We start from the raw sequence: 27808 nt of genomic DNA on the forward strand, positions 1-27808 counted from the left end.
TTATGTGCAAAGAAAATATTAGAGTAATTATATAACTCGCAGCAAAACATCACACACGAATGACCGAGATTGAGGACAGGAAATTTTAATTGGAAGAATAATGTACCTGATTTGTGCTGATAAAGCTCAGTGACAGGAAAGTTACAAAAAAAAAAAAAAAAAAAATTTGGTTTGTGACTTGATATGAACGGGTTAAGAAGCCACGCTGAGACAGTTCCTCAAACTTAAAATGAAAGATCAGGCTTTTAACATTGAAACAACTCAGAGCATCTTTGGTTCATTCTCAATTAAAAAACAAACATCACGTATTTACAAAGCATTTACAGCAAACACCAGTGCAATCTGAACATCTTTAAACACTCGCCCAACCTCATTGTGCTTAAACTGGATCTCCACAACATATTAAAGTGCGTTCTTGCTCAGTAGTTAAGTGCATAGAAAAGTCAGCTCTACATAAATTACACAGGCAGGAGTCTGATTCATACTGAGGCTAAGACAGTGTCCTACACTTTCGAAAACAAACCAGTAGGACACATATTTCAGATTTTTCAGTTTCAACATCTACATCAAAACTATTTTTAAGCATTAATAAATCAATGAAATCAGTAAATACATTTAAAAACAAAACCAATCCCACTTAAAAAAAAGTTCAATTTCTTTGGAAGTAATGATGTCAGAAGGCACAGTGAGTGAGATTTTGATCTATGACAAAGATTGCTGCTTATTCAAAGGGATAGTCCAAGTAAAAATACAAATGACCTGAGTGCTATCTCCAAATCCAGACAGTTTCCTATTCATGTGATTTGTAGAGGTTTGGAGATGTCAGTCACAGTCAGAATCCAATAAACAATGTGAAGAGCTTAACGGTGCCCAGAACAAGTTCTTCATACATGTGAAATATGATAAAAATGTTCACATGAGATCAACAGTCTCCAGCTTCTTCATTGTGCTTGTAAACATCAATGGGGCATCTGGCAGTTTTTTGAGTATTTGAAAGAGAAACTGTCTGAATATGTAAAAACAAAATAGGTAACATTGTATTATTAGTTATTCTGTCCTTCTAAAAGTGTATTAATGTGTTAATTTTTGTTCAGCATGTGTAAATCAAACCTTAGATTAGACTGAGTGATGATATACAGAAGTAAAAAAAGAAATTACAGCACATTTTGTTTCTGAATGTTTGAAGTCACTCCTGCTTCAGTGCAATCTAACCCGTTAAGGCTGAATGGGAGTGCAAGACCGATTTTGTCCACTTGCATATTACTGTAAACCAGCTCTAAATCCCACTGCTGTCAATAAGCAACATTTACCATTTAGAATCAGCCCATGCATTTACATTAGGTTTAACATGGCGCTCTTAATAAACACAATCTAAAGTATTCCAAATTAAGAAACTGACTTGGTAGCTATTCACAATTCTCAAACAATATTTACAGTTTTGCACATAATTCTAGAAAGTTTTCAGGCTTGAGCAAGATAAATAAATAATTACATTAAAAAAAAAGAGGGAAGGCTGCATCCGCTCTCGCCGAGAAGCACTAAAATGCACGCGAAGCAGTCATATCGATACTCCCTGAGGCAGATTAGTTAAAGCGAACTCATTCTGCTTCTGTTATTATACTGGTGGTGTCAGACTCATCGTAGGTCCTCTTGTACCGGACGGTGGAAGAGAATTGACCTCTCTTCTTCTTGTAGATGACAAAGCCGATGGCTAAAAGGAGAGCGATGACGACCACGATGAAGAGACCCAGTGCCACTGGGGAGCCTGCAGACTCTGAGGAGCAGAGGTGGAGTCAGTGCATGAGTCAGCCTCTCAGAGGTTTTTGTGCTCTTATATAATGGAAAGAATATTTGAGCTAAAACGTGCAAAACCACTAAGCTATACTGCCAATTCAAATACTTTGTATAACCTTTCGAAATCTGGAACTGTGATGCCAAGAGATGTGTTTTCACACATAGTGTATATCTGGAGCTTAGTTTGTGGCCTGACATGCAGCGTTATATAAACAGGTGTGTGTGGCTTTCTAAACTACTGCATGTCCAATCAATTCAATTTGAAACAGGTGGGTTCTGTTGAAATCTCAGTGCTTTGTAAATGAGAGACTTCAGCTATTTAATTTGAAATACATTTGAAAACGTCTGTAAAAGCACGTTTTCACTTTCTCATGATGGCTTTTGAATTTTATTCTTTTAGAATTAAATCTACAACATCAAGTGTGCAAAAAGCAAAGGGGTCTCAAAACTTTCTGCATACATTAAATGTACCATCCAGATACAAGAGTGGTATTCAAATTCTTCTTGTCCGTCTCTCGATGAGAAAAGAAGACAAAGATTTCCCCAAAATGTTGACCTTTTCCTTTAATACAGCTGTGATACTCACTTGCTTCAGTTTGGCAGATAACACGACTCTGGCTACCCGTGCAGCCGACCACATTCCAGACTCCGTCGTCTCCTGCCATCATGACGGCACAGCGGGGCTCCGACTGTGCTCCATTAAACAGAACCACAGACTTCCAGTTCGAGTAAGCCAGCGCTGAGCCATCCTGCCAAGACGCAGGCTTACCTGAGAGGAGGAAGCGGGTAACGAGAGGGGAAACAGAGAAGATCTTCCTCAGTTCAAATGTCCCAATTTAGGTGTTTCTGTACGATTCTGAAGGTAATTATCGGACTCAGATTTGTTGACACATTATTTAATCTTTTGGCCACTTAGGACAGCGGAACACGCTGTAAACACGGCACTGACAAATTACTACCTCGATAAGGTAATATTTGTTAGCAAACAGATATCTATTTACAAATGGAGCACACATGCAGCAGCATTTGCATTTGTTGATGCCATGTTTCTATGGAGAGAAATTAGACTCAAAATTGTAACAAATGTGTGATCTGCAAATGAAAAATAAAATTTAGGAATGTATACAACAATTTGTGCATCATTTTGGGTACAACACAAATGCTTGTTCTGACTGACACAAATACCAAGCAATTTGAACACATTTAAAACAATTTTACAAATGCACCCATCCCAACCTGAATAAATAAAATTTAATAAACCTATTTTTAATTTCACCTTCGTTGATCTGAATATTTTCCCTTTTGAAAAGGTGTCGAACGAAAAAGGTGTTCACGGCCAGATAGACAAAAACATGCCGCGTTTAAGTGCTGGTGACAAGCGGGACATCTGGGCTTTCAGTGAGCTCATGTGAAACTTCAGTGGTTTTCTGAATAGAAACAATAGCTCATCACTCCTCCATTAGAACACATGCATTTACCAAACGTAAACTCTATACAGTCGCCTATGAATGTAAATATATGGTTTGCGTAAGCTACCGCTAAGTGGTGGACTTTGCTCTTCTGCTGGAAAAACAGCCAGTCGAAGCATGAACAGACAGAAGAACAGACTTCGACTTGTCAGGTGTTGTGTGGTTTGGGTTTGGTTCAGCTGGTGTCTGCTCTTTGCTTAGACTGGCTGTTTTCCCAGCAGAAGAGCAAGTCCACTACCAAGCAGGAAACCTTATGCAAGGTTTGGTTTTGGCTCAGTTGGACGAGCGGGTAGCCCTCTAGTTGTAGGGGTTTGTTGTTCAATCCCTGGTTCCTCCTATACACATGCCGAAGAGTCCTTGGGCGAGATACCCCAAGTTGTTTTACAATTTTTGCCTCCCACCCTTTTGGTGTGCGTGCGTGCATGTGTGTGTGTGCGTGCGTGCGTGCGTGCGCGTGTGTGTGTGTGTGTGTGTGTGAGAATGCGAAGGTAAGAGGGCACTATATTGGTGCAGACATTTACAACCTGAAAACATAATGCCTCCGGCCACAGATACAAGAGCGCCTCATCCTCATTTAATGCCTCAATAAAAGACTTAAAAAAAACTACAAAATGGACTTCTAATGTTACTAAATCCTGAAAAATATTTGACTAGTTACTAGTGTAGCTGTTATTTCAAATGATGGGGTTTACCTTGAGAATCAAAATCCATGCTGAGCCACACTCGACTGGTGATGGAAGGATCATCGGAGATGTACTTTGCCAGAAAGTCATTCTCCTCTTTGGTTTTGATGGTCAGTAGTTGAGCATCTGTCAGCAAAGAAAAAAAAAAATGAGTGGACTACAGATTCCTCAGATGAATAATAATAATAATAAACCTTCATACAACAAACAACAACTCACCCATCTTCTGACAGACTGCTTTGGCCTGCTCCATGCTGTAGACTGTGTAGTTGTAGAGGCTCATGTCAAAGGCGTAACAGTGATCTTCATGTTGAACCCACTTGGACATGCTGTTGCTCTGAGGGCAGTGATTGGGCTCTGGGGCAGTTTGCAGTCTGGCTCCTGATTCATAACAACACAAAAACAAGATGGCCGACAGTCAATGCCACTCCAAAACAAAGTAAATCCCAGACAGTAGATGTGTTGCTTTTACACAATGGTACACTTTGCCATAATGCACCAAAAGATTCAGTGATGCTAATTTTCTACCCTGAAACATCTCTGCAGGCTAAACTATTCAACACCTGCTGAATCCAGGCCTCCTGTTTTCCTACATGATCAAAGAGAAATAATCTGGTTGTATAGAGAAAACCGGTGCGTGTCTTCTTACTCTGGGAAGCGGTGGTGATGGTGGTGGTGTAACAGATGGCGCCGTCTATCAAAGTATCGCAGCTGGTCTTCACCCAGGCTCCAGCAGGGTTTATAAAAACACAGCTGGCCTTCAGTTTGTCTGGGCTGGAGTCCCTATGTGAGTCAGGGAAGGTGGCGTCGTAGTCAAATTTCGTCCCATCAGACCATTCATAGGCTAAGTCGCTGACCTGCATAGAGAAACACATTGTTAGCAGTTGAAGTGAAACTAGAACAAAAATAATTATGTGACACCACCAAGAGAAAGAAATCCAAGTGAGATATACTTGGGTTGGACTCTCTGTTTCTGTTCTTGCATCCTGGTTAGATAGGCCAATCCAGAGCGAGAAGCCGTCAGTCTTGGTGATGAGCTTCACGTGTGCGTTGTGCTGGATGTCGTGGACACTTGCCAGGTGTCCTCCACGCTGACTACACTCTTGTAGAGCCTGGTACCAACTCATCTTCTGTTTCACAACCTCATAAGTTAAGCTGCCGTAGTGTTGGAAATCCTTGGCTGACTGGTTGTACTTCTGTTTGGGCTCTGAGGAGGATTAAAGAACATAAATCATTCTTTGAAGCATGCAATATTCTGAGTAATGATGACAAGAGAGATGGACAGAATAATATGAGTTATGATGTAAAGTGTGATACACCAACCATAGTCTAGTTTGCAGGTGACAATTGACTTCTGTTTGAACTCTGGGTGGAGGTTTTTGTTGGTGATGAGAATCCAGGTGCCGTCAGTGGTGAGACCAGCCATGAAGGTTTCCTTTACATCCGGGCGGCCTCTTGCCCAGTTGGAATATTGGACAACTGTGCCATCATACCACTTTGTCTGGTTATCTACAGCAAAATAAAATAGAAATAAAATTCACATAAAGGTCCATAGAAGAGGCTTCCTGCAGAGATCACATCGTCATCAAACATCTCTTACACAAAGATTTTCAGTCAAAGTCTAAATAAAAGACCAACCGTTGTCGTCCATGAACAGTCCCAGCCACACAAACCGGGCCAAGCTTTCAAACGGTACGAGCTGGCTCTTGATAAATTCGTTCTCCTGAGCATTTCGGATAGTTAGGATGTCTGCATCTGCGTCTGAAACATAAATAAACCATCAGAAGCGACTTCAGCAACGTCAGTCAGTTACAGAAAGTTTTATAAGACCATCTCCTCATAACAAGACGTGTCCAGTAACTCCAGATTCTTACGCAGTTTTTTGCAGGTGTTCAGGATCTGGCCTTGGTCAAACTGCTCCCATCTGGAGGCGACCAGCTGGAAGGAGTAGCAGTTGTTCTTCCAGGGGATCCAGTTGGGACCATTCATTTTATGGGGGCACTTCGCTGCGACGACCTCTGGTGTGGTGATGATCTCCTCTGTAATAAAGAAGTTTACATTATTTTAGATGGTTTTAAAAACAGCTGGCACGGAGGTGCAGTTGTAAACACGATCCGCTCACAGTAAGAAGGTTTTTGTTTGAACCTGCTGGTCAGCTGGAACCTTTCTGTGCGGAGTTTACACATTTTCTCCACGTGCTCTGGCTTTCTTCCGAAGTTCAAAGCCATGCATGTTCGGTTCATTGGTGATTGTAAATCGTAGGTGTGAATTTGAGTGTGAGTGATTGTCAGTCGGTCTGCCTGCGACCCTGTATAGAGCTGGTATAGATAACGGATGGATGGATAGTTTTAATATATTATTCATTTCTGAACAAGTTAGACTTTTGCGTAATGACATGTGCTGACAAAGAAGGAAAAGGTTTTAGATGAAATTAAACCTGTGAAGCTTTCAGACCACAAAACTGAAAAGCAAAGGATGTAGAGGAATTATTATTTTAGAGTGCTTTTGTTGAATTTATAATGTGCTTTACAACCAATGAAAACAAAAATGAACAAATTATTGTTATATTACTGCCAAAAAAAAGTTAAGAACAGAAGAGTTAAGAAAAAGTCTCAGGTTTCTGAAGGATTCAGACTTTGCTCTTTGTTCCTCTTCTGTGAATCTGTTTTCGCAACACAAAACCCAATAAAAGATCTATTCGGCAGATTTGTAAAATTTGCTCTTCCACAGATTTCCCTGTCTGAGAAAATGTTTCAAACACCAGCTATTCTGTTTCTCTGTACTCAACAGCCTCACTCACTGCTCGCTTTGTGGCAGATAGCACCTCCCAGCTCCTCCTCACACTCGGTGGCCTTCCAGAAGCCATCGGTGTCCAGGTAGACACACGAGCCACTGGTGGCATCAGGGGTCCAGCGACTGAACACAGTGTGGCTGTGGTCGGCCCAGCGGTAGTGGATCCCGTCCTGACCACAAGACAAAAGAAAACATTTTTAAAGCAAATGTAGAAATAGTGAATTCAAAGAGAAACTTTTTCTTTTTTTGGTTACACTTACATCTTCGCTGAAGAGGCCGATCCACATGGGTGTTTGTGCTCGGCTCACGTGCACAGTCAGGGTAGACTGCAGGAAGGTGTCAGCCACACTTGCCAGTTCCATGTCATTTTTGCTGCACTGCTCTAAAGCCTCAAACCAGGTGAGATTTTTGACCAGCAGCAGGATGGTGTGATTATTGACGAGGAAGGGCTTTGTGGGGACGTGGGGCTCCTCTAGTTTATCTGAAATGAGTCATGACGTGTTTTACAAAACTGTAAAAAGCTGTGCTGGAGATGTGCCTGTCTTGCTGCACTGCCTCGGTCGCACAAAAGGTGGATTTGTCTCCTTGTTTAAAGTCTTTATCTAGGCACTTTATGTCTTTTATTGGAGAGATGATGGGAAATTTGGATTGAGGGAGATGAAGAACTTCACAACAAATGTCCCCACTGGTTTTCGACCGTGGATGTTGCAGCACCTAGAACCTGAGATCATCAGCCCCAAAAGAGGCTGCATTGTTTACTGCCCTTTCAAATGTATCTTCCAGGGTCATCATACTAGGCACTAACATTTATACTGAGTTAAACATGAAACAAAATAAATCCCAAAAAGGACCATGGCCCAGCCGATTGAGTAACTTCATAATGTGTCAGCTCTGCAGTATAACTCGCATAATAATGAAGTGAAATGGTTGTTGTGTTGGAAGTGGAGATTTACCTGCATAGTGTTGGCAAAAGGCCAACTTTTGAGGTTGTGTGCAGGAAGAATAGTCCCAGGTACCCAGCATGCCTGAGCTGGGGTTGTTGAGCATGAACACACACAAATCCAAACTCTCTTGATCCCATGTCTATCAAAAAAGAGACAAAAATACAAAACAAATTGAACAGAATGTGAATTCTAAGGTGTTTGAGCCTTTTTTCTGTTTGAAATGTTCCTCTATTTTGAGCAACCATTGTCCAATTCTTTTAATAAAGAACATAGATAGATAGATAGATAGATAGATAGATAGATAGATAGATAGATAGATAGATAGATAGATAGATAGATAGATAGATAGATAGATAGATAGATAGATAGAGAGAGAGAGAGAGAGAGAGAGAGAGAGAGAGAGAGAGAGAGAGAGAGAGATAGTTACTTTATTAATCCCCAAGGGAAAATTATTTCGCTACAGCAGCATTTATAGATACAGGAAAGAAATAAAATAACAGTAAAAAATATTAAATATAAAAATGCACAGTATATACAATAAAATATAATAAAATAAAATAGAATAATTAACTTAAAACTAACTAAACAATAGTGCAAAGTTTTTTTTTTTTTTATATTTAAACAACCAAGAAAAACAGACAACAGACAACGGTGTTATTGTTGTGTGACATACTGTATGTGTCTACAGTCTGGGGCTCTGATAAAAACTGGATGAAGTTTTCCTACTAAAATAATACTCCACCAATTAAGTTAAAAAGATGAAATTTGTTGTAGCAGCACTAGAGATATTGTCTTTTTTTATTCCACACATTCTTCTTTCTGGCTCCTACAATACAGCTTGCTCTCAAACTTTTCAGTTTGGGATTTGGGTTTGTAATGCAAGTAGCGGCTAATGTAGCCATGAGTGCTAGCCTCAAACTGAGATGAGGATCAGTCGAGAGACAAATTCATTTCAACTCCATACTTACAGATTTTTCATTTTAAAATTTTCAATCCAGATTAAATTGACATGATTTTAAGAAATGTATCTTTGATGTAGAAAATCTGTTCCCTGTTTATGCAGAGGCGAGGTGACAGTAAGAGGGACTTACATTGACTTTAATGGCCTTGTGCATGCCCAGAAGAAGAGGGTTGAAATTGAGGTAGTTGACTGGAGACTGGTCCACCCATTCTGGGTCCTTTTTGATTTTCAGACCAATCCATATTTTCTCCACATTTACCATCGGCACGAGGGAGTTGATGAAGTCTAAAAAAATGAAGGCGCGTGCGCACACACACACACACACACACACACACACACACACACACACACACACACACACACACACACACACACACACACACACACACACACACACACACACACACACACACACACACACACACACACACACACACGGTACAACATTTCTTTGTGATCAGTTGAACATGCATTTCGATTCTCATAAACTGTTATTTCTCACTTGACAGATCAAATAAAAATTTTGTCAAACATAGAAAAAACATATTTAAGATTATTATGATAGAAATGTTCACCATGTTTGTTTGTGTTATTCATTTGAAAAAAGAAAAAAAATTGTGATCTTCACCTTGCTCCACCTGATCTGATATAGTGGCCAGGGTTCCCGTCAGCGTCTGGCATTGGTCATTGGCTTGCTTGTAAGTCATTGACTGCGTGCTGTTCATCACTGTGTAGCACTGAAAAAGGACACCAGTATTGTAATCACTACAGAATGAAGTGTTTTATAAGATGTATCTACGGCCCCTATCGTATTATCTACAGTATATGCAAATTAATTTCACATGTGATAAAAAGTGTTAAACACTCTGCACCAAACTGCTAGTGTAATAGAGACAATGCCCCTCTAGAGATTGAATATAAGGGGCGTTTCTTCAATCTCATGTTTTCACACCCACTTAGGCACTAACCAAATAAAACTTCACCTCAGCTGTTTTCACACAGAAAATATCATTTAAATATCTTCTGTTAAACTCAACTCAATGGAAATATCTCTAACGGAGACCGTCTCTGTGGGGTCATTTCTTCAAGTGTCTGTGTGTGCATTCTCCTTTAAAGTAAATAAATATCATTTTAGTTTTTAACGGCTATTCTGTCTGGTATAATCCTTCAGGGCTTGCAAAACAAAAAGACCATGAGAATAGGAATTTATCCGTTTTAAAGCATCCTGTATTAAATGTGTGAAAGTGTCAGACCTTATTTCTGAAGGACAGAGATTTATTTCCACAGGGCAGTCCACCAGGCTGAGGCTCCGCAGGGTTTATTTCCACTGATGTGATGTTGTGTCTTTCACACACAAAGGAATATCGCTGCTGGCAGCTGCGATCAAGCTCTGCAAATAAAAATGTCACAGTGATTGTGTGCATGAGTTGAAGATACCATTAGCATCATATCAAATCAAATAAAGTGCATCAGAGCTCTCTGAAAAGATTGGAGTCAGATTAGTTCCTGCAAATTTAACCTAACTTCTCTGGACAAATTCCAAGAACACTTAAATTATTTTCTCCAAATACAGTTGATTTCCAGGAAGTTACTCTTTTACGCAGTTATGCAAAGTACAGTTTAAAGCCCCTGAAAACCTGCTGGAAAGCATTTCTCCAAACGGTTAAATATTCATCACTAAATCATGTACTTATTAATACAAACTACGAGCAATCTTTGGTGGTGCTTTAACGCCACAAAACACATTCAAACAAAACCCACAACTGTCTTCAGATTTTGATTAAAATATGGATGTTGCTTTACTCTGATTAGTGAATGGAAATAAAATCCTACACACTTCAATCCAGCAATATGAGCTACACATTTACTAACATTATTTTAGCTTATGACCAGCTGGACACCATTTATCTGAAGTTTGAGCAAAAATAAAACACTGGATTTCTCATTATTTACAGTATTGTACCAAAGATTTACACGCTAGGAGCACATTTTTTCATAAATTATGCCATGAATAGTTTTGACATAGATTCCCCAAGGCACACTCATATGCTCCCTCCTAATGATGGGTTTCTGTTCCTCACTGACTTGGAGTTGTTTTCTGTCCAAACAGCCAATTTAAATATAACCTTAATTATTCTCAACTTTATACAAGCTCTATAAAGTTCACTTACCTGGAAAAGAATTTTCATAGCTTATGAAGGTGCATTTCCCCAGGAAATATGAATGATAGAAGAACATCTGGGTGTACCTACAACATACATTATTACAATCAAACTCAACATCACATGTTACCACATACATTCATTGATTGAACAGTACGTGTGCATGACTGTGCTGGCTTACGTCATGGGGAAAAACCGTCCCGGCTGTCTCAAATCGACCCACCAGTTCTGCTTGAGAGACTTTGACAACTGTTCAAAACATGTAAATTAATAGATCAATTATGTTATCAAGATGGCCTCAACATCTGCGTAGGCCTTTATTTCATACGTTGTAATGAACTGCAAATTAAAAGTGCCTCTAGTATTTCATGACACTGATGTTTATTCGTATGAGGAATTATGTAAGCAGAATTTTCTTCTACTTCATTGTGTGTACTCTAACGTATTACGCAGTATATTCTCTGTTCTGCTGTTAAAGTGCTTCCAGCTGTGTTCTCATGAGTAACTGCCAGCTTTCCATGACCTGAAGATAGTGGAAAGAATCTCCCTGGTCATAAGACTACAAATCAACCGCGGACACCAGCGGGGAGAATAAATGTAAACATGATGAAAAGCAAAACTAGACATGGAAATCCACTTCATTTAAGCTGTTCACCCCTGTCATTCTTATGTGCCTATTTTCATTAACGTTTAAGTTGCCTTAACGCGTACAGTTATAATTAGCTGCCTGTTCAATAAAACAGCTGATAATGTAGCATCTTTATTTGTTTTACATTAGTATCATAGGCTAACCTTTTAGTACGATATCGTTTATGGATTATGTTTTAGCATTAGCTCACGCTAGGTACCTGCAGTAAGTAGCTTATAACTAAATATGAGAGTGACCTGATTTTGTCTGCCTTTGTTTGAAAGCAAAGACCCAATATTTCATGCAAACTAGAATTTTGAGTGGTATATTTGCCACTGCTTATACTGTAACCTGCACACTTACGGTCTTCTGTCACTTACACTCTTTATGTTCAGGTGGATCTTTTCCACAGCAGTGGGACTAAATGGAGCCGCCAGTTTGCTGCCATTCGCTTTGCAAAAGAGCATCGCCTCCTCAAAAGTGAGCTTAGGCTGCGGAACGAACCAAAACTCTGCTCCGTCTAGGAAGATAGATGTCTCGTGGTGGCCACCTGAAAAGCACAACAAGCAACTCTAAAGCGGTGACACATGCATGGATGCAGATATTCTATGAGTAGATCATCTGAGAAAAGAAATGTTTAATCAAAAACATTCTGGTTACTGACAGATCCGAATAAGATTTTCAACACTGAACCTGAATAGATGTGGTCGTTACCTGGATTGTACCATTCTGGGTTTTTTGGTGTCTTCCCTGTTGAAACATCAACAAAGAATAAGTTAGAAGTAGAATACAACCAAAAACACAAAGTAGATTCATGTTGAAGTCCATAAAAAAAAAATTTTAAATCACGAGGTAAAAATACTTTCTTTACTTCTTGGCTGTGTTATAATAAACTACAAAATACCTAATTTCATTCCACAGCACCTATCACTTTCCATTTATCGTCCAAGCTGTATTTATTTATTTAAATTTGATTTGCTTTTGTGTATATAGTCTGTGTGTGCGCATGTGTCTGTATTTATTCATTGCTCTTATTTTGTTTTTCTAAAAATAATTATTTTTTATCTATCTTATTTATCTCATACGTATTTGTAAATTTTTGTTCATATTGTGTGCACCTTTTTGTCTTTTCTATGCTGCTGTGATGACAACATTTCCCCACTGTGGGATTAATAAACTCAAATCTAATCTCATCTCATCTAACCTCAATTTCTGTGTGGTCAGAAAATCTAAAATGACAAAACCCTTTAATGAAGTAGTTTTAATGAGAGATATTAAACTCCAAAACAAGCCTTTGTTTTGTACACTGAACAGTAGTGACCTTATGTGTAGTCTTACCACGGGGTATTTGGCAGACCCACTCCAGGCGGGCGCCACAGTGAAACGGTGTGGCGTAGAAAGATGTGAGAGGTAAATCGTGGAGCAGAAACACCAGGTGCTTCAAGGTGCTCTTTGTTGTCTAATGCGGAGAAAAAGTGTTTGCACAAATATTATCATCAAGTAAAAAGTTTCATAACTGTGACATTACAGATCTTGTTGCTCCCTGCCACTCAGTGATGGCTTAATAAAAACAATTATTTCTGTCTGATAACATAATCACCAAGGAAACTTAAATGAGAGAAAAGGTCAGAGACTGAGAGGCAAGATCAAAAAGTACTTCTTAAATGGAGGGCAACAGCAAGGGAAATTTTCAATACAGCAAAGAGCAGAATGTGGCCTCATGATGAGAAAAATAAAACAAGGAGCCACTGCTCTGACTGCCTTTTCTGGGATTTTGTTTCAAAACAGCATGTAGGACATGAAATCAGTGGGGACGGATTTCAGCTGTGGCTCTTCTCACGACTCCTACAAACAGTTGAGCAAGATAACAGAACGATAACTAATTTCACCAAAAAATAAATACCCAACTAGGAGTGGGAATAGAATATAAAAGGCCCAACAAACGTTTATTTCTCCATTAAAGTCTCCATTTAGTCGTATAAATCCAACCAGCCCACCTTGAATGCACTGCAGTCCCGACTGTATGCATCATCCTCGTGGAAATCCTGGTGTAAAACATCCATAGATACCTGTTGCAGAGGCATTGGATAAACACACTCAAGTAAATGTGATTCAGTACAAGAAGTTCAAACCACATCAAATCTGTTTTAGATAAATAAAGGTGAAGTTTAAGCTTTCCAACCAGGAAATCCCGATCTTTTGATCGCAATAATTAATGCAAATTCAGGCAATCCCTGTAATATTCCCAGTAGCTTGCAATTTTGAAAAAATTGTATTTTTTTTGTGAAGCTATGTAACTTTTGTGCAACTTTTTTCCTCGACTTGCAAATCTTGCCAGTTTCTGCATTTTTACCGCAACAAAATTATTAAAAACTCTACGAATAACATCACAATATTTTGGCGAGGTCACCACAAAATCAAGCGTTTTTGATCACAACAATCACACAAAGCCTCAGCAAAATCCTGGAGGGACTGTTGTACTTTATGCTTCACCTATAAATGTCTTTGATGTTGTGGCTGATGGGTATGCACTTTGTATAATTTGTTGAAAAGCGGGTTTAAAGTTGGATTTATACTCACAGGCCGGCCGTCACTCCACTGCCACGAGCGATCGGATGGGTTTCTCCTATTGAGGCCGACCCAGAAGTACCGATCATTGCTGCAACAAGATCACACCGCCATCAATTAGTACACTTAACAGACCTCGTTTCAAAGAGAAAAAACATCCTCACACGTTGAGAAATTTCATATTGATATCAGCATTTTGTTGTTTTACATTTTGAACAAGTGTGAAATGCGATTCGGGAGAAGGTATGTGTTTATTTTAATGTTCCAGTTAAGAGCTGAATGTTAACGTGAACACAGAGGCATGTTTGACCTCCGAGGTATGCACCTCCAACCCTGCATGTTAGAAGTTATCTTTGTTGAAACAACTAGTAGTAACAGTCTGACTATCACCACCTCCCATTCACAGTGACTAGAAATGGTTGAAGCATCATCCAGCTGTGGTTTGTTCAAGTCAGAAAGTCACATGCAATGCTGCCAGCGGTGCTTTAAGAAGGAAATACATACAGGACTTGTGTGCATACCTGACACTTTCTCTCATGATGCTGTGCAGGGAACTCATCTCTGCTGTACTTGTCAAGCTCGGCAGGTTGGCTCCCAAAGCCTGACAGAACCTCTCGGCTTCCTCCCACGAGCGTTTCCGGCTCAGCCTCTCCTCATGAAACACCTGACAGGGTGAAACAATAATTTACAACAACTGCAAAATCAGTAACAGGCTGGAGTAGATCATAAGGAAAACCGATTCAGCTGTCAGATCATGTCATTTAAAAAAACAAAACAACAAGACAGCTAGGAAAATTACAGGAGAATATGATTGGCCCATTGCAGAAGGAGCGCCTATACTATAGAATACTTTACTAGACTATGCAATTTTTGGAGAAATTGCAATGGGATTGTTATTATTATTCCTTCACCTCTCAGTAGTAACGACTTCATCACCTTCTTTATTAATAAAATTGTCACCATTAGGGAGAGAATCGGGCAGACTCTTCCTGCCACTGTCACTGATGTGTTGCTAGGCAACCGTGGGACCAGATTTATACCTTAAACATTCTGTTGAGCTCTCTGAGCTAACTACAATTATTTCCTCATCTGGAACATCTACCTGTCTCTTAGATCATTAAGGAAGTCTTCCCTTTAATTAATACTTCCATATTAGATCAGATCAACCTATCTATTCTAACTGGTTATGTACCGCAGGCATTTAAAGACACTGTAATTAAACCTTTAAAAAGCCGACTCTTGATCCAGCCATTTCAGGAAACTACAGACCAATTTCCAAACTGCCATTTATTTAAAACAAATCCTTGAAAAAGTTGTTGCAAATCAACTTTGTGATCATTTACAAAGGAATAGTCTGTTTGAGGATGTTCAGTCACGCTTTAGAGTTCATCAAAGCACAGAAACAGCACTGGTGAAATGTACAAGCCATCTTCTAATAGCCTCAGACAGTGAACTTGTTCTTCTGGGCTTCAGTGCTGCTTTTGACCCAATTTTATTAGATCAGAGATCAGAAGATGTTAAGAGGATCAAAGGAACTGCATTAGACTGGTTCAAATCATACTTATCAGATCTATTTCAGTTTGTTCATATGAACAACGAGTCTTCCAAACAAACAAGAGTTAGTTATGGAGTTCCACAAGGCTCAGTGTTCAGCCCAATGCTTTTCACTTTGTACATGCTGCCATTAGGAGATATTTATTATTTACAAATGATGACATTTTGGGATTAAGGCAATCAAGTTTTGCTTTCTGAAGATTTATACACATGTGTGAAGGGGTGCTGACTGCCTGTAAACAAACTGTGATGTATAAAAATGAGAGCAATTCCCTTTTAACTTCTACATCACCATTTCCGGCTCATTCAAACAACAAAATCTGCACGAGCACAAGTGTTCAAAGACAAGGACACAGACCTTGTAGCAGTATTTGATGGATGGTCTGGACACCCATCCAGTGGGACAGGGTGTGTTAGGGTCCGGCTCCGGCTCTGGGGCTGGAGGTGGACTCAGGTCGGTTCTGCAAATGGTTCCAGCTTTAAAGTTGGTGCAGTTCTTCACCTGCCATCTGCCCAGAGGTTTCTCAGTGGAAATCACTACACAGGCTCCATCCCGATCTAAATTACATGCGTAGATGAAAAACGAAGAAATTAAATCTATAGTGTGGTATTAGATATTTTTTGACCATATAAATTACTGTACATACATTTTAACATTATTGATCCAAAAGGTTTAATTTTAGATGGAAAATCCACAGTTCTGTATATTTTTTGTAAATTAAATATGTTGGCTTGTTGTCCTGTTATGCAAACTCAACTGATGTAAGCAAACCTTTTAGAGCATCAACAGACATTCAGAACTTTGATTTTGTTGTCTAGTGATAGACTTTGTATAAATTAGTTTGATGAAAGTAGTCTGTTGTGATAACAGGTTCCAGTGCTCTAATATAAAGAGGGTGGTGAAGCAGTCCTTTTCTGTATCATATGGATCACTGTTATCTGGCTATATTTAAATTTTTATGATGTATGCTTCCTAACAATTGTATAAAATAGTGACATGGAGGAGTGAAAAGTAGGATTTGGAACAAATAAGAACTTTTATTTTTTTATGAGTACTGAGGCATAGAAACATGTTTTATTCTGAAGTCCTTATACAACATATATCAGTTGAAATGAAACATGCTTTGTTTATGTTATTGCCCAAACAAATTTTAATCAGCTATAAACAAGTTAGATAGAAGATGTGTTTATGTTTTTATTATTATTCATTTTAGAATTTAACAACCATTTCCTTTTTTGAGGGCGTCTGCAAATAAAAGATTTTTTTTTTTTTTGTTGGTCTTTAGATACTTATGATAACTTTTTATTTTTTATTTTTTATGATTATTCATGCAACCAGTAGTCCATCATAAGGCTCCTATCCTGTACATGAAACAGTGGGTGGTAAAAAGTTTTTTATGCATTAGCAAATCAAGAGAAACCACCTTATTCTGTAAACAAAGGTTTATCATTACAAACAGCAAATTACAATCCGTCATTACCCAGGAATCCGTAATGACATGCTGTACATGTTATTCCTGTGCTAGGGTCTGAGTGGAGCAATAGCCGTGGGGTTTTTACTGACCTGTTTCGAACCAGCCCCAGTTGGTGTATGTAAGCAGACTCGGGGTCCCGTCCGGGCTCAGCCACTGGTACTCCCCTGTGTTGTTGATGTCCTGCAGGCCTATCCAGAAATACTGAGGCGTGGCGCTGATCTGCTCTCTAAGCAGACGGCTGATAAAGGCCTGCTCAAACCTGGAGAGAACAGCCAAATATGATTGACTTTAAGTTTAACTATATGTGTGTTTTTGAGCACGTGAACAAACTCTTACCTGTTTCTTATTGTCATTTTACAGCGGTCTTTGAAGAACACTTGTTTGGTGTTGACTTGATAACAGGAGTTGCCATGTCTTCTCCAACCCTGGGCCATTGAAAATAGTAAGACTTAAATTACAATCAAATTAGAAGCAAATATGGCCCACTATGTCTATTTACTGCTTAGTCCTAGTTCTGATATGAATCCAGTCTGCTGTAATGGAACCTCAATCAGAACATATCAGTGCTCATGTTTTTTTTTTTCACCATCATATATATTTTGCATTCACACATCTCTCTCTGGAAATAGTTGCAAATATCATCCGTCCTTGACAGTTAGTTATCTTTAAAATACACATTTGCACGGCGTCTATAGTCTTTGTGAAGATAACATGATTATTTCTAGGCATGAAGGTCAATCACAAGATGTGTGGAAGGACAGATATCACTTCCAAACATAGATGTGAATGAACGAAAAGATCATTACAGTCTGGATCTAAATGACATTATTCCCCACTATATTTAAAAGGTAAAATACTGCAAGCTTCTCTTTAAAAACTGGGTCGGGTAGACAATACTCACATCGTCAAAGCGACATCTGGCCTCTGCTGCTGATTCCTTGACCTCTCCTTTCTTCTGACACATGAAAGGTAGCCTCTGTGTGCAGTTCCCAACCCGCCAGCCGTAAGACTGTGGAGAACAGAAACGCGTTGGATTTTGCAGGCCTCATGTAAAGAAGAAAACAAATACAGAGCCACACACACACTCCACACCAAAAGGCTGGATGCAGAAAGTCGTGTTACGCAAACACACACACACACACACACACACACACACACACACACACACACACACACACACACACACACACACACACACACACACACACACACACACACACACACACACACACACACACACACACACACACACACACACACCTGTCCAGAGTAGAAAACGCAGCTGGTGTCCAGAGTGGACTGGACCGGCTGGTTTTGGTCCCAGTAGGTGAAGGTGACGGGCGCAAGGTTGTTCCATTTGAAGACAGTGGGGTTCATGCCAACACCGATCAGACCGATCCACACATCCAAAAACTCCCCTTCTGATGGATCACAACACACGTGGAATGTTTAAAATCACACTCAAACAGTCAAGGCATTGGCCAGGTGAGAAGAAATGAGTCAGTGGTGTGTAAATCAAGAGAATTGAGTGATCATATTATTGCTGCCTTAAAAAGCCAGATATATACAGATAAATACTCCAAGGCTTATTGCCAAGTAAATAATTTAAACATGAGACGTCTACCTTGCTGGAAATTGGTGATGATCATCTCTTTGCTGTCAATGGAGTGGAAACGGGCTAAAATTCCTCCTCCCTCTGTGATGTTACAGTGCAGCTGGGCGTCTGCAAAGTTTCGTGGCTTGTCCTTCACCAACTTGTAACACCAGCTACTCCATGGGACCCAACCATCCGCACACACTGTTTCTTTGTACACAAGAGACTCTGCAGGGGAAACAAGACAGGCACGAGACTGTCAGGTTTTATCAATACGTTCAAAAAAACAAAAATTTTACTCAGAGGGCTTAAAAATCTGTAAAACATTTGGCGCTTTCTCGCTGTAGGTCCTTGATTTTAATGAGGACAAAAAGAACTTTGACGGGAAAAAAAGCAAACATGAAACAGCTGTTTTATTAATGAAGGAGGACGAAAGAGAGACAGGCTACAACAGACACTGAAGCTACAAGTAGCAGTAACACAACTAATACAAAGCTAATATTAGTAAATGTAACATGGCAAACTAAGACCGTGAACATGGTTAGCATTAGACCTGCGTGTTAAACAGGTCTAATGCTAACCATGCTAAATATGATTCAGCAGAAATGTGAAAGCGAGAGCAGCAGCTAACCTACCTGATGCTGCCGTGTCAGAGGCATTGACGCTCTTCTTGCAGATGTATGGCAGCCGTTTGTTGCACGACTCAGATTCATAGCTCATATTGGAGTTCAGGACGCCACAGTCTGACTCGATGATCATGTCCACAGAGGGCATTTCTGTCAAATATATTCCCACACAACAGAGATATTAGTATAATCACATAATGACCGGAGTGGAAAAGTGACAAATACTTCTGGAATCTTTTTAGGCTCAGATAGAAATTGGCTTTACACATGAATAGGAGGAATGTCTTATGTTCCAGTAACAGTCCAACATGGTACCACAAGTACCAGCCACATTGACATGTTGTAAATTATAGCAAAAACAAAGAGCTCATATCAGTAGAAACCCAGATGGCAGCAGGATCCTTGACATTCTCACTAACACTCTCGCTTTGACCAGAAAACAAACAAAAAAAAACACATTACAATAGAAGCAGGCTTTAGAAAGCCCTCCATTCAGTACTATTAATGGGTTATGCAGCAACACTAACAATCCCAATGTCACACTATGTCCAATAACCAGGCACAATGAGCTTCTTTACAACACTAGCCTCATTGTTTCTCCGACTGATACTAACTCTCGGTTTATAGAAGGGCTGCAACACACAGCAGATCACAACAGGATGCAGGTTTTGGTATGCAAAGAGGAGCAGGTGTTTCTGACAAGTGTAACTGGGGCACTTTGGTTTTGCAGAAGCATTGCTTCCAAATTGTGTTGCAAAATTCATGGGATTTAAAACACTTTAACGTACATGTAGCCATGTCTCACCATTGTTACTGAAAACCGCCGACCCGATTATAGCACAACATTTACTGTGAAACAATAACACTCCTCGCCATTTACACACCAATCAGCTCTGAGAGAGAAAGATCACAGAGTAAAACGGGTGAAAGAAAAGAAACAAAACATGATCACCTTTTTCCCAGCGCACGATGGACAGAGGGGAACCATCTGACCACTGCCAGCCCTGAGAGATGTCCAGCTGGTGGAGGCCGATCCACATCCTCTCTGGCATTCTGAGGAGGCCGTCCAGCACTGCACGAATACATTTAATACAGGTCAGTCTAATGCAATATGAATCATCAGTATCACGCATAACTGTGAGAAACAAAACAAAAACGAAATCTGATTAGGAAGGAAGGAGGAGAAAGAGCTGGATCATAAAACTCTCAGGAATCTTAAGTGTGTCGGTGCGACCCAGACCGATTCAAAACTTATCAAGAGGAGCCGACTTTTAAATGTCACCGACAGCAATTGGTTCACAGAGGACGGTCAGCCTGATTAAGGAAACTGCTCGGGTCACATGATGTCACTCTTCATATGAATTTCATCTTCAAGAAACAATTTTGTGGCTCAAGTGTCGCAAATGCAAAGAGGTTGAACTCTCACGCAGATAACAGCATTAACTTGAGAACATGAGATATTCTAGATGCGAGCCATGTGACAAGACACATAAGCATCTATAATAATCATGCAAACTGCACAAATGTTTCAACAAAAGACAGTCTTGCCCACTGTTTTTGAGATTACAAAGGAAGTTCTTATGACATGCAAACTTTAGGAAGTCACTAAGGCCAAAAAAAAAGCATCTTTGACCCTACGGAGCTGTTTAGTTTCCTCTGTAAATATCTCTGGATGCTTGAATTTATCTAAATTGTTGTCAGATGATCTGAGCCACGGAAGTCCGGTGACCAAGAAGAAACAAGGAAAGAAATAAAAAAAGAACAAAGGAGGAAGAATAGAAAAAGGGGTTCTGTCTTTTGTAAGTAGACAAGTTTCACTTTGCCAGACAAATTTAACAGATGTTCCAAACCAAACCGCAGTTTCTGATCAAACTGAAAGTGTGCAGACGATTTGAGCAGCCAATGGGCACCTATCTGAGGAAGATTTAAGTGTTTAGGTCATGACGTCACACCCACAAATAAGATGGTTCTGATTCATTCCAACGCCTCTATTTTCTTTACTTTTCTCCCATAAAGAATGATAAGTTAAAGCCAACTAACAAACTGACAGATGCACACCTACAGAAGGAAGAAGAAAACAATAAATAGCGTCATTACAAGGACCTATTTGGGTGTTGAAAGGGAAGGAATGCCCTTCTCAAGACCACCAGAACCAAAAAAGTAGACCTGATGGGATTTTCTTTACCAGTGATGCCAATCAACTTAAAAAAAAAGAAAATTTGTGATATTATTCACATCATATCATATTGGATCACTATTGTTTTGTGTAGAGTAAAGGCATCATTTAAATATATATTTCTCTTCTCTTTGCAATACATGTATCGTGCAAGGCTTTGAGAAGCACATGCCAGTACAATAAAGGTTCTTTTTCATCCATTCTCACAATTCAAAATCACAATTCAAATTTCAAAGCCCTGCCAATGTAATTATTACTACAGTTGTGATTGTGCTGATGCCGAATACATAAAGTCATGAAGTTGATAACTCTGGAAACTTTGTGTTATTGATTTTCAGATAGTCAGAGAAGAAAAAGGAACAAAAGAAGAGGGTCAGAAAGTGGTGGTAGTAAATCAGTCAGCCTTACAGGTTTTGGAGTTGAGATCGTCGGGCCCAGACAAACTGAGCAGTTCGGCTCCCTGACTGCGACATGAGTCCAAAGCTTCGTGCCAGGTCACCGCAGCACCGGAAACAAACTCATAGCAGGATTCCCCTTTTGGCCCTGTAAACAGAGTCTGGCAACCCTCCTCTGCCAAAGCAAAGAGACTGTGTCAATAGGAGTGTATCTACAGTGTGTGTTTCATTAGGCTTTGTTGATGAACTTTAAATATTACAAAGAAAAGTGGGTTAAAAACAGAAAACAGCTACACATTCAGCTGCTAACAGACACTTCAGGGCATTAATATCGTGATTCTGTCCTTTGAAACATCAACAAAATCGGTTTGTGTTATTGTGTCACTTTGGTGGTGTTTCTAACATGGTACTTCGGATCTGAACTAACACCACAGTCATGCAATAATACAGTCATATTGACTCATCGAGGCAACGCCTGTGTGGTGCAAGGTCAAATTACTGGGTTTTTTTCTCCAAAGAGCGATAACGGCTTCCGATGGAAAAGGTTGTCTGATGGTAAAGCAGTGAACTTGAACTGATGTCGAGTTTTTTTTTTAGGTGTTTCTTTTCAGGGAGCTAAACTACTTTTTGCTGCTGACCCCGTCCACAGTAGTACAATGTTTAGTTTACACACTAGAATATTTAAGTACAACATACCAGGCGTTAGACACTGTCCCTTGACTCTGTCCTGGTCGTAGTCTGAGGTGGCGGCACACCAGGACAGGCCGGGGACTTCCGTGTCAGGGAGGCATCCATGATACCAGCTGCCGTTGTATTTGAAGGGGAATTCGCAGGGGGCGCCGGAAGCGCTCCCGTCAGTGGTGTGAACAACTGCACAGACGAGGAGAACAAATTCAAAAGATTTATTGCAAGCCTCTGGTGTTTGTGCTACTTCTAAGACACCTACATCACAACACAGCAGAGAATCGTGAAGCGTACACCAAAGCACTTCTTCTTTTCAAGAGCACAAGTTTTTAAATCAACACTTCCCCCTAAACTTACATCAGATCTTGGATGGAGGCAGTTTAAGTCATGGCAGATGCAACAATATGAGGTTTTTAGGTAGAAAGAGACAGAAGAGAGATAAAATATGTTATTGATGAAAGACAGTTTTGATTCAGATAAATGCAAAAGGCAGCATGTGAATGGTTCTTCACCCCGGTCAAGATCATACCCCATTATCTTTTTAAATATTTAAGCTTTTTTCATATAGAAGCACACAGCACTCAAACTCATTTTCTGCTTCCCCTTGAAATAAATACATCTAAAGAATGAGATAATGAGTTCAAAACTTCCTGCCACAGTCATACAGAGAGATCACCTCTCAAAGTTTTCTATTGTAAACTGTTTATGGCAAACAATTTGGATCAGAAGGTTAAATAACTTAAAGAATAAGTACTGTGGCTCTCAGAAATGACACACAACAAGAAATGTGCAGTTTTATTCAACTGAGTTACATCATTAAACCACAATTCTTTTTAAAATGTGCAGTTAAACATTGCCCGTTTATTCTTACGGTTTTGAATGTGAAAGCAAACAGCAGTCATGCAGTGTAAAACACTCTGAAAAGAAAGCAAAAGTCAGCTTTAAGGCTACAAGGAAACTTGTAAATGTACTCCAAATGATTGCACAATCATAAAGCTGACAAAGGAAGCGCCTTAAAATACAAAAGTCCGGTTTATGACAAAGTCCTGCACCTTAACCTAGAATTTAGCACGCCGTGTTGCGATCGAACATTAAGGAACAATAATTGATAGGGGTGAAGACACTTGACCAGTCAGGCTGGGTTTTAAATATAACACAACCTGCTTGGTCATAAACAGCAGCCACAACACCTGCATAGTACAGTTCAAAGGTGGAATAAATCACAAGATTGGAGCAACTTCTCATTTGATTGAGGAAGAGAATCCTCTGATCAAATTGAATTTGTCAAACTCAATATAAACTAAAAATTTAACTCTGCTTTTAGTTCTTGACCAACAACTTTCCTCAGGCATTTATCAGCCCATGTAAGCATTTTGTCTCTAAAATTAAAAAAAAAAGACGAAAGAACACTTACCACGATAAGGCGTCTGGCAGATGTTGTCTTGGGATCCTCCTCTCACCCAAGCTTCGCTCGTGTCCCGTTTGGCTGCGACGTTGCCTTCGCTGTGCGCCAGGCCCATCTGGTAAACCGTGTAAATGGCCTCGTCCTGGCAGCGCCACCACAGCAGGGTTTTGGAGCCACAGTCGACCAGAGACAGCGTCTTGAAGCGGACGTCCAACGCCATGCAGAGGGACGTGTCCACGTGGAAGAGCCGGTGACCCGAGCCCCATTTCCACAGCTGGGACTTGTTGTTTGGGCCGCAGGTGTCGAGGTTCAGGTCTGCCGAGGCCCCTGTACCGAGACACTTCCCCGTGCTCGAGTGCTGGATGGTGAAAGCATCCTGGTCTGCGATGATGGGACAGAAAACACCAAAGTTTAACAGATGACTGAAAGCCTTTTGTTGTCATCTGAATCTACACGAGTTCCCAGTCTAGAGTGATCACTGAGTTGATGTGGTCTTATTAGAGAGTACAAGAAAAATTAAAAAAAAATAAAAACAATTTTCTACATTACACAAAATCATATATTTTGTACTTTTCTAGGAGATTTAAAGCGACAAAGTACAGACTTAGAAAAAAAAAATGACAAAACCAGAACTGGTTAAAAAAAACACGACTGGCTATTTATAGATTTCCCGAGCTCGTCTTTTGATTCATAATAACCAAAATCTCTAATTATCCCTCAGTAAAACCCCAGATAAACTTATAGCACAGGACATTTAGGTCTTATAAATACTTGACTGTAAGCTAGAAAGTCATCACAGTGAACTGACTGTAGGTAAACCCTCCAACCAAGGAAGGCTGACTTGCATTTGTCAATGAAATCAACTGCATGGAGAAGCTTAATCTTAAAATGTGAACAATATGTAAAATAAGACAGCAAATAACAATTATTTTTAATTTATTGAATGTCACAAAATGTTGAAAAATGTGGTTCACTCTTTCCCAAGGCCCAAGAAGCAGCCTCAGATGTACTGTTTTGTCCCCACCAATAGTCCACAACCTAAACATATTCAGTTTATTACACAAAGGACTGAAGGAATGAGAAAATATTCACATTTCAGAAATTAGAACCAGACAATTGAATCCGTTTTTCATGAAATAACTTACTCAAAGTTATTATCAAGAGTGGGCAAATAGTCTTCTGTCCTTAACCAATAGATAAATGAGTTAATGGTGTCTAATATAAAATAGGGGAAAGTTGTTATATAGGATATGCAGTGTATATGCATGTCATACTTAACCTATATAGTCTATAGTCAAGTAATGCACTTGTATTGCATTTCCACTTGTGAAACCACTAATCTGACTTGATAAAAAAACAAAAACTTTCGGTATGAATGTGACTATTTCTTACTTTTCAACAAATCGTCCCCACCCACACGCACAGATTTTTTCCAGACACTATATCTCTCTCTCTCTCTCTCTCTCTCTCTCTCTCTCTCTCTCTCTCTCTCTCTCTCTCTCTCTCTCTCTCTCTCTCTCTCTCTCTCTCTCTCTCTCTCTCTCTCTCTCTCTCTCTCTCTCCCCCCCCCCCCCAAAACCCCCGGTCCCCAAAAAACCAGCATCTTAATGCTGAGAAAGATATACATAAAGTAAATACAGACAGAAGGGTGGGCACATTGTAGATGATACCCGCTAAATAAGAAACAAAAACAACTCATTCAATTCGTGCCCACAGACTTTCTAAAATAGAAAACAATATCACATTACAGCTTCACTACATGGTGCTGCACTCAGGCTTGTTTTAATACCAGTGCAAACAGCGTTAGTACAAGTAACACGAGAGACGGATAGAGCTGCAGAGGGAGGGATGAGTATGCAGTTTGTTCGACCTGTCACATTAAACTTACTGGGGGATGGGAACAAATTCAAATTACTGACCAGTAAACTAAAGCCGTTTCTATCTGCCTCCACTCAGTCAGACAGGTTTTCTAACTATTGTCCTCACATTCCCGTCGCGCTTCCTAGTTGTTATGCGACTGAGCCGATTGTGAAAGACAAGACCCACGCAGTCATGGCTGAAAATATGAAAAGTGACGCAGAAATGAAAGCAAAGTGTCGGAGCTCGATAGTAGCACTCACCAAAACCTTGAGCCTGCGAACAAATTCCCCAGTGAGCCTCCAACACAATCAACAAACAAAGGCAAAGTGTCGCTCTGCGTAATTTCAGCATGGTCACGGCAGAGTCCTTTTGTTGTCGGATTCATAAAGGATCTGCTCCCTCTGAGCGAGGAGCTGCGAATGCAGGCCGATCAATAACCTGAACTCCAAACCGAAAGTGATCAGAGAGGCAACCTAACCCACTCCTCCCAGCTGTCAACTGTGCGTGTCATCGAGTCCCGCTCCGACCACACTGTCAAGTGGGCACTACAACTTCCGGTTTAAACATGAAGCAACGAGGAGAGACTTTCCGCCAGGAAAAGTAACATGAAACATTGTTGCGCAAAAATACACGTCTGGTAAAACAAACCATATGAAATTACAGGCCGGAAGAAGGAGATACTCGGTTGAAATGATAAAACACCACACCAAATTAGATAATAAATAAATAATAACAAAATAGGGCTGTCGTTATTACGATTTAATATTATTATTAAAATAGTTATCAAATACTCAATCGAATATAAATCATAAATAAATGTATGATTTACCATGAAGTTATAATTGTCAAGAAAGCCTACTAGGTAAAAAAAATATATATATATATATATATTTTAAAACAGCCTGTTGTAAAGATACTAAATGAAAGTCTTAGTGAGTCACGAATAAGAGTTAAAAAAGGCGCGGTGAGTGAAAAATTATAAGATATAGGTCGCAGATTCTGTGAGGCAAAGTCAAAAAGACACTTAATCCAACATAAACAAGATCTTTTATAGAAGTCACATAACGGGGCATAAAATGGACGGTCTGCATGAACAGCTAATTGTACTTTATTTTGAAAGCCAGATAACTCATTTTACGGTTTCGCGTCTGCACCATCTGCATTTTGACTGCTGGTGCGCTTTCCCTTGGTATTATCTAGCTATCCGCTTCTCGCCCACATTGCTGGTTTCCATGAAAAGAATCGCACGGATGTTGTGTTTTCGCATTGGACCAACAGCAGCGGAAGTCCCCATTGGAAATACCAGCTTCCCCCTCCTTCTGCACATACAGCAGTAGTTACACTATACAGCTGTTATGAATTATTAATCATTGTATATTCTCATGTCAGATATTGTCGCAGAAACGGCCAATAGCAGCACTTCCCTGATACTTTTTTTAAATTATTTTTAGGCTTGTATAGTGTTTTGCTGAGATCAATAAAACATTAGGTAATTATTTTATTATTACACAAAGGCCTACGGACTCAGCATTGTTTCCACAGCATAAATGTGTGCGCTCCTCACTAGCAAGTCCTCAAGAGATTGAAATGACGGAGTACCAAGGATGGGAAAGAAACAGAAATTCTCCTTTTAAAACAAAAAGAGACATAGTTGGTCACTATATCAACATCCTACCTTCTTATGGTCTACAAGGACTGCATCTAACCTCTGACTTTTGGTAAAACAACCAGTGATCTGAACATATCAGGCCTGAGAGTTGTCTTTTTCAGGCCTATTTAGTTCTTCTTTTTCACATCAGTGTTTTTTATTGTCAACTTGTCTCAAAACACAAAAGAAAACGCAGAAAAAAACGCCAAAAGAATCAGCGCCTCGTAGTTGTATGCTTTCGCCAACCAATCCAGTTGCAGTTTACATCTATGTTGGTCCTGACTCATAATGTAGTGAAGTCTTAATTAATAGTAAATTAATCTTTACGTGTTCACATATTTGGCCAATAAATCTGATTCTGATAGGACACTGATCAAATGAAGAATCAA

The 27808-nt window shown here is 39.7% G+C and overlaps 1 protein-coding gene across 1 annotated transcript; it reads right to left on the bottom strand.

The window, feature by feature from the left end:
• Positions 1-69: 69 nt before the first annotated feature.
• On the bottom strand, positions 70-26281 carry ly75 (lymphocyte antigen 75). The gene is made up of 35 exons (XM_069697865.1): positions 26032-26281; positions 23921-24292; positions 22519-22692; positions 21836-21997; positions 20204-20323; positions 19261-19401; positions 18656-18853; positions 18292-18452; positions 17933-18040; positions 17368-17456; positions 17121-17290; positions 15915-16114; positions 14524-14666; positions 14015-14093; positions 13432-13503; positions 12773-12893; positions 12149-12184; positions 11815-11984; positions 10988-11055; positions 10816-10892; positions 9898-10034; positions 9273-9381; positions 8775-8929; positions 7693-7822; positions 7000-7220; positions 6747-6909; positions 5821-5985; positions 5585-5707; positions 5270-5455; positions 4900-5153; positions 4596-4803; positions 4166-4327; positions 3956-4072; positions 2381-2563; positions 70-1774 (listed from the first exon to the last, which is right to left on the bottom strand). Exons 1-35 carry the CDS (start codon positions 26120-26122, stop codon positions 1599-1601), a joined length of 5241 nt encoding a protein of 1746 aa, XP_069553966.1. The 5' UTR covers positions 26123-26281; the 3' UTR covers positions 70-1598.
• Between the last annotated feature and the right edge of the window lie 1527 nt (positions 26282-27808).

The sequence above is a fragment of the Brachyistius frenatus genome, unplaced genomic scaffold, assembly GCF_029030835.1.
Source record: "Brachyistius frenatus isolate BFR_SWC_R1_liver_20210118 unplaced genomic scaffold, ASM2903083v1 Contig_24, whole genome shotgun sequence".
NCBI classification, from domain to species: domain Eukaryota; kingdom Metazoa; phylum Chordata; class Actinopteri; family Embiotocidae; genus Brachyistius; species Brachyistius frenatus.

Excerpts from the sequence above, each read along its gene's own strand:
- ly75 (XM_069697865.1), bottom strand. The coding sequence starts at position 26,122 with ATGCTGAAATTACGCAGAGCGACACTTTGCCTTTGTTTGTTGATTGTG. Across the intron at positions 17,291-17,367 it reads AAAATGACAATAAGAAACAG|GTTTGAGCAGGCCTTTATCA; the intron begins GTAAGAGTTTGT and ends TGTTCTCTCCAG. Across the intron at positions 5,708-5,820 it reads GAACACCTGCAAAAAACTGC|ACGCAGATGCAGACATCCTA; the intron begins GTAAGAATCTGG and ends TTTATGTTTCAG.